Source organism: Eulemur rufifrons, chromosome 16 (genome assembly GCF_041146395.1).
Source record: "Eulemur rufifrons isolate Redbay chromosome 16, OSU_ERuf_1, whole genome shotgun sequence".
Lineage (NCBI taxonomy): Eukaryota > Metazoa > Chordata > Mammalia > Primates > Lemuridae > Eulemur > Eulemur rufifrons.
The window spans coordinates 12,101,763-12,119,986 of record NC_090998.1 but is presented as its reverse complement, the minus strand read 5'-3'; the positions used below and the strand labels follow the sequence as shown (position 1 = coordinate 12,119,986).

The 18,224-nt window shown below is 35.7% G+C and overlaps 1 protein-coding gene across 11 annotated transcripts in view; it reads left to right on the top strand.

Annotated features, from left to right (window-relative positions):
* Positions 1–5,556, top strand: part of LRP6 (LDL receptor related protein 6) — a 155,107-nt gene extending 149,551 nt beyond the window's left edge. For 9 of the 11 annotated variants that reach the window (XM_069491122.1, XM_069491124.1, XM_069491123.1 and 6 more), the window contains one exon: positions 205–1,529. In XM_069491122.1, coding sequence (XP_069347223.1) covers positions 205–499 — 295 coding nt within the window. In that variant the 3' untranslated portion in view covers positions 500–1,529. Of the gene's footprint in view, positions 1–204; positions 1,530–2,256 lie in introns of those variants that run through there. The other 2 variants (XR_011235750.1, XM_069491118.1) reach the window with 2 other exon arrangements.
* Positions 5,557–18,224: the final 12,668 nt, after the last annotated feature.

The window sequence follows — 18,224 nt, the reverse complement described above, 5'->3', positions numbered from 1 at the left end:
ATTTTATTTGCAAATGAGAAAATATATGTTATCTTCCTCTGCCAATCTGCCATTGAAAATTGCTTCTTGGTCTGTGCAAATTTAAAGTGCAAGAGCTTATTGTTTTCAAAGTGAAGTTTACATCTAATACTTCTGTATCCTGATAAGGAAAATCATTTTTTTGTAAAACTAACTCTGTTTCTCTTTATTTTCTCCCCATACCAGCTACAGGCCATATAGTTACCGGCACTTTGCACCCCCCACCACACCCTGCAGCACAGATGTTTGTGACAGTGACTATGCTCCTAGCCGGAGAATGACCTCAGTGGCAACAGCCAAGGGCTATACCAGTGACTTGAACTATGATTCAGAACCTGTGCCCCCACCTCCCACGCCCCGAAGCCAATACTTGTCGGCAGAGGAGAACTATGAGAGCTGCCCACCTTCTCCATACACAGAGAGGAGCTATTCTCATCACCTCTACCCACCGCCACCCTCTCCCTGTACAGACTCCTCCTGAGGAGGGGCCCTCCTCCTCTGACTGCCTCCAACGTGAACATGTAAATACAAATTTGGTTGAGATCTGGAGGGGGGGAGGGAACTATTAGAGAAGGATGAGGCAGACCATGTACAGTTAAAATTATAAAATGGGGTAGGGAATACTGGAGATATTTGTACAGAAGAAAAGGATATTTATATATTTTCTTAAAACAGCAGATTTGCTGCTTGTGCCATAAAAGTTTGTATAAAAAATAAATTTGTACTAAAAGTTTTATTTTTGCAAACTAAATACACAAAGCATGCCTTAAACCCAGTGAAGTGACTGAGTACAAAGGAAACAGGAATAATAAAGGCATCACTGACCAGGAATGTCTTGGCTTTATTGATACCAAAAAAAAAAAAAAAGAAGAAGAAAAAAAATTAAATCCATCTCAGAGCAGCAAACCATAGATACTGGAAGTAGCCAAATAGCCTTCATGTTAATTAACATTTGAGGGCCAACAAGTTAAGAAATCATGAAAGAAAAAAAAGGAACTAATACTAACCTTGGACAAAGGGCTTTTTCTCTATGAATCCAACAATGTTAGTGAGGAAAATGGATATTTATAAAGGTTTAATCTGAGTGATGCTGTCGTAGGAGAGATCGGCTGTCTGGTAAGATGCCGGGAGGCTGTGTGCGTGCGAGTCTTCTGTCCCTACCTTAGAATCCACACCTCTGTTAAAAGTTATTTTTTTCTCTAGGTACGTTCACTTTGTTGCCTCCCCCAGCAACTTTGTAGGCCATTTTGCCAGGATACCATGATTTATTCAAGCCTTTTATCTGAGGAATTAATTAAATGGAATTTTCCAAATTAAAGTTTGATTTTAATATTTCTACTAGCTCCATTCCCCGGTAGGCGTAGCTCTTCAATTTGCTGTTTTTGCATAATGATCAAAAGTTAAACATATTATTGCTCTTCTTTACTTCTAAGATTGTTGTAATGCTCATTAAAATGTCTTTTTACAACACATATAGACAGTGTTTAAGAATTACAAATTTAACCATTATGTTTTTGTTGTAAATTAATCATATATCCTTGCAGTACTTTCAGCATATAATATCACAATATGAAATCATCTTTATATATATTTTTCTGAGTAAAACATTTAAATATATTCTGGTTAGAGACAATCTATTTAAAAAGAAAATTTTTTGTTATTAGGTTTTCCCCATATTAATGGTTTTGTGACATTTTCATGTTCTTTAGGCCAATTTTTCTCAGAATGATGTCTACGTACATACCTCTTCTAATGTGTGACATGAGTTTAATATCTTTCTGTTACCCACTGTGAATGTTACGTTTTCAAATTATTCACAAATTATTCTTATAATCAACTCATATATTTTTATGCATGTTCTCTCTTATCCCACTATGGATTAATAATTTTACAAATTTAACAATGGGGATTAAATAAGAAGGCAAATTGTTCACTTCTCAGCTGTCGGAACCTGGGTGGAGGGGAATAATGGAAGCCTCTTTTGTAATTTGCCTGACCTGCTGTCTCGTACGGTACTGGGGCTGCTACATCTTCAGCTGTCAGGGCTGACCCGCGGGATGATTCTAGCACTGCTCTGCCACCTTGCCAGAAGTTAGTTTCCTGCTTTTTACATGTGTCTAGCACTTCTCTGCTAAAATTGAATGTGTTTTTAAACTAATGTATTTTTACATTAACAAGTATTGGTCAGTTAGTTATCGAATGATTTTTTTTTTTCTCTTTTTTAACTGTCTTGCTGAGGCCTCTCCAAGTTTCAGGGCCCAAGAGAAAACAATGGAAGAAAGGATTCAGAATTTTGGCAGAGGTGAAATAACTTTTCAAGCAATTAAAAAAAATACCTAAGTCAACTTTTTATAGAGAAGAAATGTGGTTTCAGAATAATGTTCAGATTGTTGGGGACAGTTTATAAGAATCGGGTGCGCTTGATTTTGCGTATAAAAAATGGTAAACCACCAGTGTCTTGCATTTCAATCAGACAAGCATTAACTCTTCCTGTTGCTGGAAATAAGTGCTCACAGTCTAAGTCAAAATAGACTTGGAACTTGCGTTCTGTGACAGGAGCTCACGATGCTTCAGTAAAGATGGAAAGGTTAGCAATAACTGGGTATCAATTAGAATTTGAGAATTCTATATGTTTACATTTTTAATGTGCATCTTTATCTGGTGGGCTTCCCATGTGGAAACTTGCACTATAATAAACTAAGAAGAATATTGCCTTGTTGTATCTCAGTCCAAGTGCTTGTACTGCGATGGCAATGGCCTCTTCTTGCAAAATACTAATTTGTGTGCCAATTTGTTTGAAATTATTTGAAGGCAGTTCAGCTTAATCTCAGTATCCTCTTTCTGGGGTAGTTGAGATGAATTCTTAATATTTCTGGGAGTACTTTTTAATGAGAGAATTGTCAAATTCGGGAAAGATTTAAAGATTACATGGACAGTTAAGCTTAAGTAAACTGTATCTTGATTATTAAACACAGAGCTTTATTTGGAAAAACTGAGGAGAAAAAATAAACATGAAACCACAAATTAGGGAGAAATGAAAAAGGATTTTTAAATTTGGCTTCTTATTAAATTCATTATCCAGGGAGAAGAATGAATAAAATTTCATTAGATTGCTTAAATAAAAAAGTATTTATTTTGAACATGTGTCCTAGCAAATGCCCATTAACTGATGTGATTAAAATTATCTGAGAAATGAACTTGAGCGTAACATACTTTCTGGGTACCACAGTAAGCTTTCTGCATTGAGGTGGTCTTTTATAACTAAGGTTCTGGACTTGGCTCCCACAGAGCCCTCGTCTTCTGAACAGTGGCCCATGAGGTATTGTTGCTTAAGTCAGATAATGACATATTCACAGGAGGAAAACAAAGTCGGTGGATAGAATTTGCTTAGTATTAATTTTTCTTCCATTAAATTTTATTATGCCTTTGGCACTTGCTGCCAATTCTTCTATACTAGTGTATCACGAGATGTCCGTTCAGCAAATTATATAGTAATTTTAATTTTAATATAAAAATACTTTGTGATGTACCACGAAGAGATGTCCTAGCCTTTACTAAGTTTGAGAACAACTATTCTACAGAGACAATAGGTATTTAGAAATGAAGACTTCAATTAAAGTACATTTTTATCTAATATAGGCCAATCAATAATTGGGAGGGAGGAGGGGCTTTGAGCAGTACAATTTTATGATGATTTTAAGAGTTGTATTTCTTTATTTAAAAATACCCTAAAATCAATAATTTGTATAAGGGCAAGTCATTCAATATTTGAAATGTAAAAATAGCCACCAGATTAGGCAGCAGTCAGTTTGGGGGGAACATCTTTTTGTTTTGCTGCAAAAGCCTGTTGATGATGAATACTTCAAGTTAGTAGCTGTGGCTTACCTAGCCTGTTAATAAAATGTGTTTATTTATGTGACCTGATACCAATAGTCATAAGAGAGACTAGAGAGGCTTGACTTAACCAAGCCAGCTTCTCTGCAATAAATAGGCTGCTGCTGTTTTACTGTCTAGTCCTGTGCCTAGAATAGATTCTTAGAAATGTAGTTTTTTGAAGTGTTTTATTTCTTACAGTGGAAACCTTGCCACCTCCCTGATTTGCATGCCATAGGAGCTACATATTTGTTACCATTACATATCTAACAAGACTCAGAAACAAAAATCCTGGACTTTCAGACCCCAAATATGTCATACTTTTAATAAAATGTTTGATGCCTAAGTCTATATGTGGCATCCATACTTAGTCTGGAGTGTAGATATGTTTACCAATATCAGTTGGTTGACAAATATTTGGGGCATCTACAAGTGAGACTGTACACTAAGTGTGGACTGAGTCCTGAAAAAGTTTGTAAGTGTTATTTAAAACATTAGCAGAATTCCTAAACTCAAGAAATATAATTTTTGTTTGGTATTCCTATCCCAAGCCTAAAATGAGTCGAGAGAAATAACAGATGATTTTAGAAAGTACTGGTAGCATGTGAGTAGTTTCAGACTTCTGGGATTGCATCATTTCATAATTCTCAAAATTTACCTTTTGAAATTCTCTAAGTTTTAGAGTAGAGGACTTTGGGCCTCAAGCATAAAAGTATACATTTATAATTTTTAAAAATTTAAAATTATGAGTATTGTGAACCCATATCTTCAGAATATGTCTGTTTCCCTTGATCCACATGGCATTGAACTAAGCCTGAGTGGACAGGGAGGTCAGTTCTTACAGTAATCAATCACTGACTCTATCCTTACCCTCCCTCGACTGAAGTAAACTTTACTGTTTTTCTTTTTCGTGAAGCATTTTAAAATCATTCTTAAGTTTATTGCTGGAAAAAATCTTGACTTTACAGACGGAATTACAAACTAAATGATTTCTTGTACTTAGAAGTGGAGTATAGACCTAACAAAACTGTTAGATTTCCCACCATCATTTAGGATTTGCCCAAAACCAACACCAAAGAATTGTACACAACATGCTTTTGCTTAATTGTCCATTTTGGTTTTGTTCTTTAATCAAGTATAAGCAGGATAGGGGTAGAAATATATTTATATATCTAGCTATATATGTCAATGCCAAAATATGGGTATTACAAGGAAAATAAAGTCTGCTTAAATCCAGCATTACATGAAGTTAATGAGGTTAATGGGTTAATGAGGAATATCTTAAAAGAGTAAAGAGGATACAAGAAGCTTAAACTGGACTAGCCTTATTTGCAAGTGAAGGATCTGGTGCTGCTTTCAGTTGTTTATCCTTTATGTTTTTTTTTTTTTTCCTTAAGCTTTAATCTTTGTCATTGTCTTAAAGTCAACTGGTGTTTCTTGTTCATTGACTTTGGTACGATGGTGCTTTGCAAGGATGTATTTATATTATAATGGCCAACATTTGGTCAGCCCTTGTCCACTTATTCACTTCCCTCTTTTTGTAAAATAAGTGCTTTAATTATAAACTGTATAAAAATGCCTTGTATAAATCCCCTTTTTGATTATTACAATAAACTGAATGGTAACAAATGTTGATTTTTATAATAAAACAGTGGAAAAATAAAAGTGTCATTTCTTTTTAGCAAGAAATTAAAACAGTAGCTCGTGCTTTGCTGTGATGTAATTAAGACTTTCAGACACAACAGAACTCAGCTTTATTATTTGCATTTCAAATATTTAATATATACTGCTCTGGAAGAGAGGTTTGAGAAGGGCTATTGTTTGGTTCAATGCTGGCAGCGCCTGCAGTTGGAAACAGAGAATAAGGAATAGTCTGTGCTTCAGGACTGTACTTGTTTTCGGTAAACTCCTAGAAGGAATTCTGGTGTGGACTGTGACATCCCACTTTCTTCCCCTCCCCCAAATTAGCTTATAAAATGAACGTTGCTTTTCCTGGTGTTGAGACCCATAGGATGTAATTACACTTTTTCCTTCAGGGTGGATTGTGGTAAAACCAATGAGAGCTCAAAACTTCCAGGTCCCTGCTTGATACTAAGTTTACTAGTTTGATAGGAAGGGAAGAAAGCTGTTTTTTAATTTGCAGTAGTTGGGCTCAAATATCAATTAAATGGAAATTGATATAATGCCTTTCCTTAGCAGGTGCTCTCAAAATAAGTAAGCTTATCTTGGTCTCTGCTGACTCCTCCCATTCTTTCCCCTGGAGCAAAAACAAGAATCGTACAAGTCGTGCCATTCTCAAGTTAAAGAAAGGAAAGGCAGAACTGCGGTCGGTTTGCCAGATTTAAAGGTGATCTTGGCCGATGCTGTGACTCAGCCTGTAATCCCATCACTTTGCAGGGGAGGGGATCCTTTGAGGCCAGGAGTTCGAGACCAGCCTAGGCAATATAGTGAGATCCCTGTACGTACAAAAAATTTTTAAAACATTAAGCTTGGTGGCATGCACCTATAGTCCCAGCTGATCAGGAGGCTGAGGTAGGAGGATCGCCTGAGCCCAGGTGTTAAAGGCTGCAGTGAGCTATGATCGGGCTACTGCACTCCAGCCTGGGCAATAGAGTGAGACCCTGTCTCTTAAATAAAAAAATAAACATAAAGGTGGTCTCAGGAATGGGGAAAACACTGCAATTTGAGTCCTTCTTTTCCCAGATAGGTTTTCAGCTAAGTTTATACAGTCCTTTTCATTTTAATTCTTTGCCTTATATAATATATAGTTGTATTTCTATAAATTTAGTCAAATGATGAATTACTTTGCTCAGATTAATCCTCCCTACTCCCCAGAAAATTTTCTACTTGAAATTTGCACTTGCAAATTCAGATTTAATCAACATTAAAAACCAATCTTCCCCAATAAAAAGGCTAAAACGAAGAATAATTTTATTAGCATTTGACCTACTGTGTACTAGGCACTGTGCCATCTCATTTTTTCCCCCTCAAAATAATCAACTGATTAATGCCGAAGCTTGACAGGAGATGCCCAATTTGAGTATGAAAAGCTCCAGTGCAAAATTTTGATTAGAAATAGAGGTTGGCTGTGGGTGGACGGAAGAGGACATGGATTGAGGTCTAGATTCTAATCTTTATTCTGTTACAATTGTCAAGTCGTGTGTGCATTCCTTTATTCTCTCAGGATTTATTTCTTCGTAGTCTCTAATGTAGAGTTTTCTGAACCTCCACTTTTTAATTAGCCCGCTACCTGTTCTAGAGAGGAACTTACACTTAATGCATTTGAGGCAACGAATTGTGTTACAAGGTAGAGTCTGCTGAAGCCCAAACACCTATGTGATATCCTATTCCACACACATTCCCATCTGATGCCTCCTTTCTGCAAGGCCCTTGCTCCGCTTTCCGAAGGAAATGATAACTCAAAAGGGAGAAAGCTTGATGCCCATCTTAAAAGCTGTATGGCATTCAGAAATGATCATCTTGAGATCTTTTGGCTTCTGATTATCCTACCAAAAGCTCCCCCACTACCATTACTCAATTGAAGAACCTTCCAAGACTGGTTTGTCCAGTAATTGGAGTAATTTCAGTTTTTCTTTCTTGGGGATTCCATGGGAGGAAAAGAGTTAGGGCCCTCAAGTATGCAGTGCTAGGATTCTTAACTGCATATACGTATCACAGGAAGATTTTTAATAACTCAGCTTCTCTAATAGATTTAGGCCTAGGGTTATTCATATTTTTCATTATGTCAATTTTAGTAACTTGTGTCTTTCAAGGAATCTGTCCATTTGGTCTAAGTTGTTTATTTATTGATGTAAAGTATGTCTCTTATCCTTTCAATGTCTGTTTTCACTTCTGACATTGGTAATTTGTGTCTGCTGTGATGGGGCTGGAAACATACTACCCCCAAATTTTGCTTGTGGTTTTTCCTTTGAATCATGGATTACATAAAAGTGTGCTTAGTTTCTAAATATTTGGGCATTTTCCGGATAACATTTTGTTATTTTTAAATTTGATTCCATAGTGGTCAGAGACTTAATCCTTTTAAAGGTATTGAGACTTGTTTTATGGGCCATATGATGGTTATATTAATGAATGTTTTATGAGCACTTGAAAAGAATATTCTGCCATTGTTGGGTACAATTTTCTATAAAGATTCATTAGATCAGTTTGGTTTATGTTGTTGTTCAAGTCTTCTGTATCTTGACTGATTTTCTGTCTACTATTAATTACGGAGACAGTAGTATTGAAATCGCCCAACTATCATTGTGAATTTGTTTCTCCTTTTAGTTCTGTCAGCTTTTGCTTTAAGCTCTGTATGTAATTTAGGATTGTTACAGCTTCTTAATGATCACATTTTTATCCTTATGTAATGTTCCTCTTTGTCCCTATACTCCTTGACCTGAAGTCTACTTTGATGTTAATATACATTTTCCAGCTTTCTTACTACTCTTGTATATATTTTCCTATTCTTTCAGTTATGAGCTATTTCTATTTTGTGTTTAGACAAATAAAATCATATAGTTGGGTCTTTATTTTTATCCTATTTCTGCCTTTTAATTGGAATGTTGGGCCATTTCTATTCAATGCAATTATTGTTATGTTTGGGTTTGTCTATTATTTTGCTATTTTCTTTTTGTCCCATCTGTTTTTTTATTTTTTCTTTTCTCTGGCCTTCTTTTGAATTGAATATCTTTTAGTATTCCCCTTTATTTCCACTCTTGCTTTATTAGGTATGCTCATGTTTAGTCATTGCACTATGATTTGCCGTGTACATCTTTAACTGTAGTCTACCAAGGTTCTGTAGTCTACCTTGAAATAAATTACCCCTCTCTGCATATAATATGAAAACCCTATATATTTTTCTTTTCCTCTCCTGTTCTTTGTGGGTTCTTCTCATCTTCATTTTTAAAAATTGTTGTAAAATACACATGGCATAAAATATACCATCTTACTGCTTTTAAGAGTACAGTTTAGTGGTATTAAATACATTCATAATGTGCAGCCATCACCACCGTCCAGCTCCATAACTCTTCTCATCTTGTAAAACTGAACCTCTGTACCCAATTAAACAATAAGTTACCATTTCCCCCTTCCCTCAGCCCCAGGCAATTGCCATTCTACTTTCAGTCTGATTTTGAGTACTCTAAGCACCTTATGTAAGTGGAATCATAGATTATTTGTCTTTTTATTTCACTGAGCATAATATCCTCAGAGGTCATCCCTGTTGTAGCACATGTTAGACTTGACTTTCTTTTTAAGGTCAAATAGTAATATACTGTATGCAAATGCCACATTTTGTTTAGCCATTTATTTACTGATAGACATTTGTGTTGCTTTTACATTTTAGCTATTATGCATAATGCTGCTGCTAACATGGGCATACAAATAAATATCCCTTGGAGACTCTGCTCTCAATTCTTTTGGGAACATACCCAGAAGTGGAATTGCTGCATCATATAATAATCCTATTTTTAATTTTTTGAGGAACCACCATACTATTTTCCACAGTGGCTGGCTGTTGTTGAGAGTGTTCTGTCTATGTCTATGAGATCTAGTTTGTTTATTGTGTTGTTTAACTCTTCTGTTTCCTTATTTTCTTTGTGATTGTTTCATCTATTATTGAGAGTGGGGTATGAAGTCTTCAACTGTTTCCATAGAACTGTCTCTTCCTTCAATTCTGTCAATTTTTGCTTCATATATTTTGATGTTTTTAGGTATATAAATGTTTGTAATTGTTATATCTTCTTGCTGTATTGAACCTTTTATTAACATGTACCGTCCTTAGTATCTGTGGCGGATTGGTTCCAGGACCTCCCTCAGAAGCAAAAATTCACAGATGTGCAAGTCACTGATATAAAATGATGTAGTATTTGAACATACCCTATGCACATCCTCCTGCATACTTAAATCATCTCTAGGTACTTATATTACCTAAAACAATGTAAACACTTGTAAATAGTTGTTATACTGTATTGTCTGGGGAATAATCACAAGGAAAAAAAGTCTGATACAATTTTTTTTCTGAATATTTGTGATCCGTGGTTGGTTGAATCCATGGATGCAGAAATCATGAGTACAGAGGCCTGACCATAATGTCCTTTTGTGTCTCTTGTAACCTTTTTTGATTTAAAGTCTCTTGCTTGATAGTAGTATAGCCATCCCTGCTCTTTTGGTTACTAGTTGCGTGGAATACATTTTCCCATCCTTTCACTTTCAATCTATTTGTGTCTTTGGATCTAAAGTGAGTCTATTGTGGACAGCATATAGTTGGATCGTGGTTTTTTTTTTTTTTAATCCATTTTACCAATTGCTGCCTTTTGCTTGGAGAGTTTAATCCATTTATACTCAAAGTAATTACTGATAAGAAGGGATTTACTTCTGTCATTTGCTATTTGTTTTCCACATGCATTGTAGCCTTTTTCATCCCTCATTTCCTGCCTTATTGTCTTCTTTTGTGTTTTGTTGATTTTTTTGTAGTGGAGCATTTAAATTCCTTTCTCATTTTCTTTTGTGTATATTCTGTAACTATTTTTCTTTTTGGTTACATTTAATAGCCTAAAGTTATAACACTCTAATTTGAATTTATACCAATTTAACTTCAATAACATATGAAACTCTGCTCTTTTATAGCTCTGTCTCCAGCCCATTTGGTTGTCACAAAGTTACATCTTTATGTTATACATGTGTGCCCCAAAACACAAATTATTATTTTAAATGCCTTAGTCTTTTAAATTGTGTAAAAAACAAAACATGGAGTTACAAAATAAAGTTAAAATAATACTAGCTTTTAGACTAAATTTTTAATTGGCCTATTGCTCTCTGGCCTCCAAAGTTTCTGATTAAAAATCTCATGATCTGACCAAGGATCCCTTGTATGTGATGACTGACTTCTCTCATGCTGCTTTCAAGATTCTCTCTTTCAAAAGTTTGAAATCAATCTTTATTGATAGTTCTATTGTGTTCATGCATCATTTTCCTGCCCTTCTCCATATCTTCTAATTCTTTGAGCATCTTTAAGACAGTTGTTTAAAAGTCTTTGTCTAGTAGATCTGCCATCAGTCTTTTTCAGGGACAGTTTCTGTTGATTTATTTTTTTCCTCTGAATGGGCCATATTTTTCTGTTTCTTTGTATGCCTTATGATTTTTTTGTTGAAAACTGGACATTTGAATCTAATAATGGAAATCAGATTCTCTCCCTTCTCCAGGGTTTGCTATTTGTGTGTGTGTGTGTGTGGTGTGTTTGATTGTTGTAGGCTGTCTCTGTGCTAAATATCAGCCTGAGGTATAAACTTAAGGTCTTCTCAGGTCTTTTACGAGTCTGTGTGTTTCTTTGGACATGCAAGTTCACATTTGTATTTTCCCTGAATATGCAGTTGCTTTTGAGTGTCCTAGTCTTATTGTCTGGCTCCCCAAAGAGGAAAAGGAGAACAACAAAAGGAAGAAAAGGAGGACACAGGCCCTTTAAATTTCTTGGAAGTCACTTGGCTGGAGTGGGAGGGGATTGCAATCATGGGGGGAGGTGCAACAATGATGGCTGCATACCTCTTTGATCAGAGAGGTAGTCAGCAGCAGTCAGCAATCAGAACACAGATCCCTGATATTTGGAGGACAGGATCCTCTTTCTTCACCCTGCCTACCGCAAGCTGTGTGCAAGCTGTGTGCAAACTGCTCCAGGAACAGGTACACCATTGTTTGCCATGGGGCTGCAGGTGGGGGATGAGTAGCTGCAACTGAGCTAAGAGCTGAAATTGCTGAAGTTAACTGCAGTTAGTCTATCTGTCGAAGACTGCCTAGAAGTTACAAGCCTTTAATAGACTTCAGAATTCCAAAATAGTTACATCAGACAGATTCTGCCTGTGCTGTTGTTGCCTAGGTGGGAGACAGATTCCTGGTGCTTCCTACTCCACCACGTTCCTAGAATCCTCTCCTGTCCTTTGTGTTTTTACTGTCACACATTTTACTTCTGCAGGTTGCAAATGCCAGGTTACATTGTTACTATTTTTGTTTTAAACAATTATCTTTTAAGGAAATTTAAGGATAAGGAAAATATTTTTATTTACTTACATATTTATCATATTTTTTGGTGTCCCTATTCCTTTGTATAGATCTGAATTTCCATCTGCTATAATTTTCCTTCGGGCTGAAAATTTCCTTTGGTATACCTTCTACTGTTGGTCTGCTCATAACAATTATTTTTATTATATGAAAATGTTTTTCACCTTCAACAGCTTTATCGAGCTATAATAGACATACAAATAGCTGCATGTATTTAAAGTATACAGTGATAAATTCTGTGATGTCTACACCCATGAAACAATACAATCAAGATAATGAACTGTTCTGTCATCCCAGAACACTCATGCCTCTTTTTAAATCCTTTCTTCCCATCCCTCCCTGTCCCTAGGCACCCAATAATCTGCTTTCTGTCACTTAATTTGGATTTTCTAGAATTTTGTATAAATATACAAGTGGATATTTTTTTAGCCTAGTTTATTTCACTTAGTGTAATTATTTTGAGATTTGTCCATGTTCAGCATATACCAATAGTTCGTTCATTTTTATTATTGAATAAGTATTCCATTGTATGCATGTATCGCAATTTGTTTATCCATTTATATCTTAATGGACATTTGGGTTGTTTTCATTTTGGACTTTCACAAATAAAGCTACTAAATTTGGTACAAGTTTTGGACCAAATTTGTTTCCTTTGAGAGAATTCTTAGCAATAAAATGGTTATGTTTATCTTTTTACGAAACTATCAATTTTTTTAATCCCAAATTGTAGATTTTTCATTCTGTTTTCTTTGAGTGAGCTTTGGCAGTTTCTGTCTTGCAAGAAATTTGTCCATTTCATCTAAGTTGTCTTTTTGGCCTACAGGTATATATAATGTTCTCTTACTATCTTTTTTTTTTTCCTGCTATAATACTTATTTTTATTTTTATTTATTTATTTATTTATTTTAATTTCATCTTATTATGGGGGATACAGAATTTCAGGTTAGATACGTTGCCCATGTACCACCTGTCCCCCCAAGTCAAAGCTCCAGGCGTGTCCGTTCCCCAGACAGTGCGCGTTGCACCCATCATGTAGGTATATACCCATCCCCTCCCCATCCCCCGCCCCCCCCCGAGTCAGCACCTTCAAGCGTGACCATTTCCCAGACAGTGCGCAATGCACTCATTATGTAGCCATACACCCATCCCCTCCCGCCACCCCCCACCTCAGTCTGATATCCGATTGGTGTCGTTCCCAGATGTGTATTTAGGTGATGATCAGGGAAACCAGTTTTCTGGTGAGTACATGTGATGCTTGTTTTTCCATTGTTGGGATACTTCACTTAATATAATGGGTTCCAACTCTCTCCAGGAGAACCATAGAGATGTCGTATCTTCGTTATTTCTTATAGCTGAGTAATATTCCATGGTATACATATACCACAGTTTACTAATCCAATCGTGTATTGATGGGCATTTGGGTTGTTTCCACATCTTTGCAATTGTGAACTGTGCTGCTATAAACATTTGGGTACATGTGTCTTTGTTATAGAATGACCTTTTTTCCTTTGGGTATATGCCCAATAATGGGATTGCTGGATCAAATGGTAGGTCTACTTGAATCTGTTTAAGATATCTCCATAATGCTTTCCACAGGGGTTGCACTAGTTTGCAGTCCCACCAGCAGTGTATGAGTGTTCCTATCTCTCCACATCCACGCCAACATGAGTTGTTTTGGGATTTTTTGATAAAGGCCATTCTCACTGGGGTTAAGTGATATCTCATTGTGGTTTTGATTTGCATTTCCCTGATGATTAGGGATGTTGAGCGTTTTTTCGTATGTTTGTTAGCCATTCTTATAAGAACCTATGACTGATGTCACCTCTTTCATTCCAGATATTAGTAACTGTGTCTTCTCTTTGTATCTGATCAGTCAGGTTACAAACCAGTTTTGAGGTTTTGTTTTCTATTTCTTTGATTCCCTTTTTATTTCCTTTCTCATACCTACTCTGGATTTACCTTTTCTAGTTTAAGGTGCAAGCTGAAGTCATGAATTAGTGACCATTTTTTTCTAGTATAGCTGTTTAGTGCTATAAATTTCCTTCTACTAAAGTACTAAAGTACTAAAGTATTACTTTAGTGCCTCTCACAAATTCTAGTATGCTGTGCTCGTTTTTAAGTTCAAAATATTTTCTAATTTCCCTTTTGATTTCTTCGTTGACCCATGGGTGATTTAGACATATGTTATTTAGTTTCCAAACATTTGAGGGATTTTCCAGATGTCTTTGTTACCGATTTCTAGTTTAATTCCACTGTGGGCAGCAAACATTCTTTGTATGACTTGAATTCTTTTACATTTATTGAGATTTGTTTTATGGCCCAGAAGATAGTTTAACTTTGTAAATGTCACATGTGCACCTGAAAAGAATGTTTTTTCTACTGTTGTTGGTTGCAATGCTCTATTATTTCAGTTAGATCAAATGTTCAAGTCTATAGTAGCCTAACTGATTTTCTGTCTACTGGTTTTATCAATCATTGAGGAAGAGGTGTTGAAATCTCTAACTATAATTCTGGTTTTTGTCTATGCAATTCCATCCATTTTTGCTTTGTGTATTTTGAGGCTGTTATTATAACAGATGCATAAATATAAGGGTTGGTATGTACTCTTGATAATATGGCCCCTTTCTTATTATTACATTAAATGACATTCTTTGCTTTGAGTCTACTTTGATGATATTAATATAGCCACTCTGTCTTTCTTTTGATCACTGTTATCGTGGTACATCATTTTCCACCCTTTTACTTTTAATCTGTTCATGTCTTTATATTTAAAAAGTTTTTTTTTTTTTGGTAGGATGCATATAGAATTGGGTCTGATTTTTTAAATCCAATTTGATAATCTCTGCCTTTTAATTGGCATGTTTATGTCATTTTCACTTATTGTGATTATTGATAAGATTTGGTTTACTAAACCACCTTACTGTTTGTTTTCTTTTTGTCTCATCTCTCCTTTGTTCCCTTTTTCCTCCTTTTTGCCATACTTTGGATTGAGTATTTTTTATGATTTCATTTTACCTCCCTCGTTGGCTTATTAGCTATAAATTTTGTATGTGTGTATTTTAGTGGTTGCTTTTGGGTTTATAATATACATTTTGAACTTACCATAGTCTACTTCCAGGTGAAACTGTATACTTCACATGTGGTATGGAAACATGCAATTATACTTCCATCTCTCTTCCCAGCTTCTGTACTATTACTGTTATACATTTTGTTCTACAAATGTTACAAACTCCACAACACATTATTATTTTTCCTTTAAACAGTACATTATCTTTTAAATGAAAAGAGTCTTTTATATTTGCTCACATTTTATCATTTCCAGTGTTCTACCTTCTTTTTTTTTTCTATTTTTTTTCTTTTCTTTTTTTCTTTTCTTTTTGTAGAACAGATTTCTATTTGCTATAATTTGGCTTCTGCCCAAAGGGCTTCCTTTAATATTTAGTGTAGTCCAGATCTGTTGGTAAGGAATTCTTTTAGGTTTTGTACATTTCAAAAAGTCTTCATTTCTCCTTCATTTTTGAAATCATGTTTTGGCTGGGTATAGAATTCTGTGTTTATAGTTTTTTTTTCTTTTGATATTTTAGAGAGGTTACTCTACTTCCTTCTATCTTGTATTATTTCCCAGGAAGTTTGCTGTCATTTTAATTTGTTTCCCTCTGTATGTCATATGTCTTTTTCTCTGGTTGCTTTGAAGATTTTTTTCTTTATTACCAATTTTGAGCAATTTATGGTGTGCCTTGGTATAGTTTTCTACATGTTTTTGTTGCTTGGTATTTCTTGAATTTTTTGTTTCTGTGGGTTTATAGTTTTCATCAAATTTGGAAAATCTTCACTGCAGTTACACATCTATTAGGCCATTAGAGGTCTCACCCCACAATTCACTGTTGCTGTTCGTTTTTTTCCCCTCAATCGTTTTTCTCTGTGTTTTATTTTGGATCTTTTGCTATGTCTTCAAGTTTACATATTCTTTACTTATTACTTACTATTCCATGATGTCTAATCTGCTGTTAATCTAATCCAATATTGAATCCATCTAAGATGTTATAGATTTCATCTCTAGATGTTTGGTTTGAGTCGTAACTTGTATATGTGCTTCACAAGTTCAGTCATTCCTCTGGCTTATTGTTGAACATAGGGAATACAATTATAATGATTTTAATACTTTTGTCTAATAATTCTATCAGCTGTATCATTTCTAGTTTTCTTGATTTTTCTCCTCATTATGAGTCACATTTTTCTGCTTCCTTGCATGCCTTGTAATTTTTGATTAGATGCTGGACATTGTGAATATCACTTTGTTGGGTGTTGGATATTTGGGTAAGGTTCTTTAAAGGTTCTTGAGTTTGTTCTGGAACACTGCTGAATTACTTGATAATAGTTTAGTCCTTTCAGTTTTCGCTCTTAACCTTTATGGGGCAAGACCAGAAGAATGTTTAGTCTAGGGCTAATTTTTTCCTGTTGCTGAGAAGAAATTCTCTGGAGTGTTCTACCTATTGCCAAAATAAAGGCATTACCCCTGGCCTCATGTAAGCTTTGGCGAGTGTTTATTTTAGTATTTTCAGGTGGTTCTTTCCCAAGCCATGAGTAATTTCTTCACATGCATGTTTTGATCAGTACTCATCTGAAGACCTAAGGGAAACTCTCAGTGGGTCTCTGGAGCTTTGTGTGCCCCTCTCTTTTCTCCTTTATCTGCCTGCAAATGTTACTTCTGTGGTCCTCCCAGACTCCCAGCTCTACCTCCTTTACTAAAGACTGGCAAACTCTGTGAGGGTTCTCCTCGCTCCAGCCTGGCCTGGACACTCTTCACATTCTGTACTCTGGGGCAATCACAGGGCTCACTTCGGGGACCTGTTCTTCATTAGCTGATGTGCAATGCATTGAAAATTGTGGTTTCACATATTTTATCTGTTTTTTTTTTTTCAGTTGGTTCAAACAGGAGATTAAATCTGGTTACTGTTACTTCATCTTGACCAGAAGCTGCGGGATGATATTGGAAACACTTGGAGAGCTTGTTATAATGACACATATCTTGGGCCATACTCCAGTCATATTGATTTATAAGCTATAGCAGTGAGGCTAGGATAAGGTTCTGCAATTGCGTGCCAAGTATTCAATATACAAAGTTAAGTTAGACATAACACTTGTCTGCAGAAGTTTTTACAATTCACCAAGAAAGACTGGGTACACCAGTTCTTGCGGTCCAGTGTATTAAGTATAATGTCTGTGTGGAGGGGGTTTTGGAGAATCCTTATGAGGAAAAGCATCCAAATATAGCCCCATGATGGCTAAGGAAGGTTTAGCAAATGATTCCTGGAGGAAATGGAGTAAATTTGGAAAGATGGTCTGGAGTTAGTTGTTTTAGTGGGAATAGGGAAACAGGGAGGCTGACAGGAAGGACATTCGAGGTAGAGAGAATATTGTTACAAGGGCTCAGAGGTACAAGGTTGCATAATACATCTGGGGAACTGAAAGTAGTTTGGAATGGTTGGCTCAAAGTGGGGTAAGTGGTGTCTCCAGTGTCTCCATCTATATATAAAAGGAGACTCTTTTATCCCTAACATGACTTTCATGTAGGTAAAGAAAATAAAAGAGAATGATTCATTTTTGAGATGTGTGGCCTAATGAAGCATTTGATAATATTAATAGATAAACCCAATTTTCCTTTGAGTCTGAAAGTATATTTCTTTGTTCATCAAAAGGCTCAGTAAGCACTTATTTTACATGAGGGCCTATGCTGGGTGCTAGAGATCCAGAAATTTTTAAGATCTTATAATTTGATCATATTTTTTAATTGTTGTGTCTTAAACACTTACCGTTGAACATATTTCACTTACTAAAAGAAATCTCATTCTGAACAGTCTCAATTTCAGAAAAGCAATCAAGGACTGCTTTGGGAGAAGAGGCAATTTTCAGCTTAGCTGAGGGCAGGATGTATTAAGGAACATTAATGAACACTTACCCCTAGGTAGCAACAAGTGTTCTGAGTGCTTTATGTAAATGAGCTCATGTGATCTTCACAGAAACCCTAGTACCATTATGTATTACTTATTTTAATCAGAAGACATTCTTTTGGCAGTAGTCTTTCTATATATTTATTTTACCAGCTACCAATCAGTACATTACCACAAAGAATAATAGGGAAAGTACCGGAGACCTTGGGAAGGAGAGGTGTGGTCACTGAGAAGAGAGTGGAGGGTGGCTGGAATGCTAGTTTTGCACCACATGGAAGTTTTTCAAACGGATTAAGAATTTTCCAAGAGAAGTGAGTTGAAAAGTCA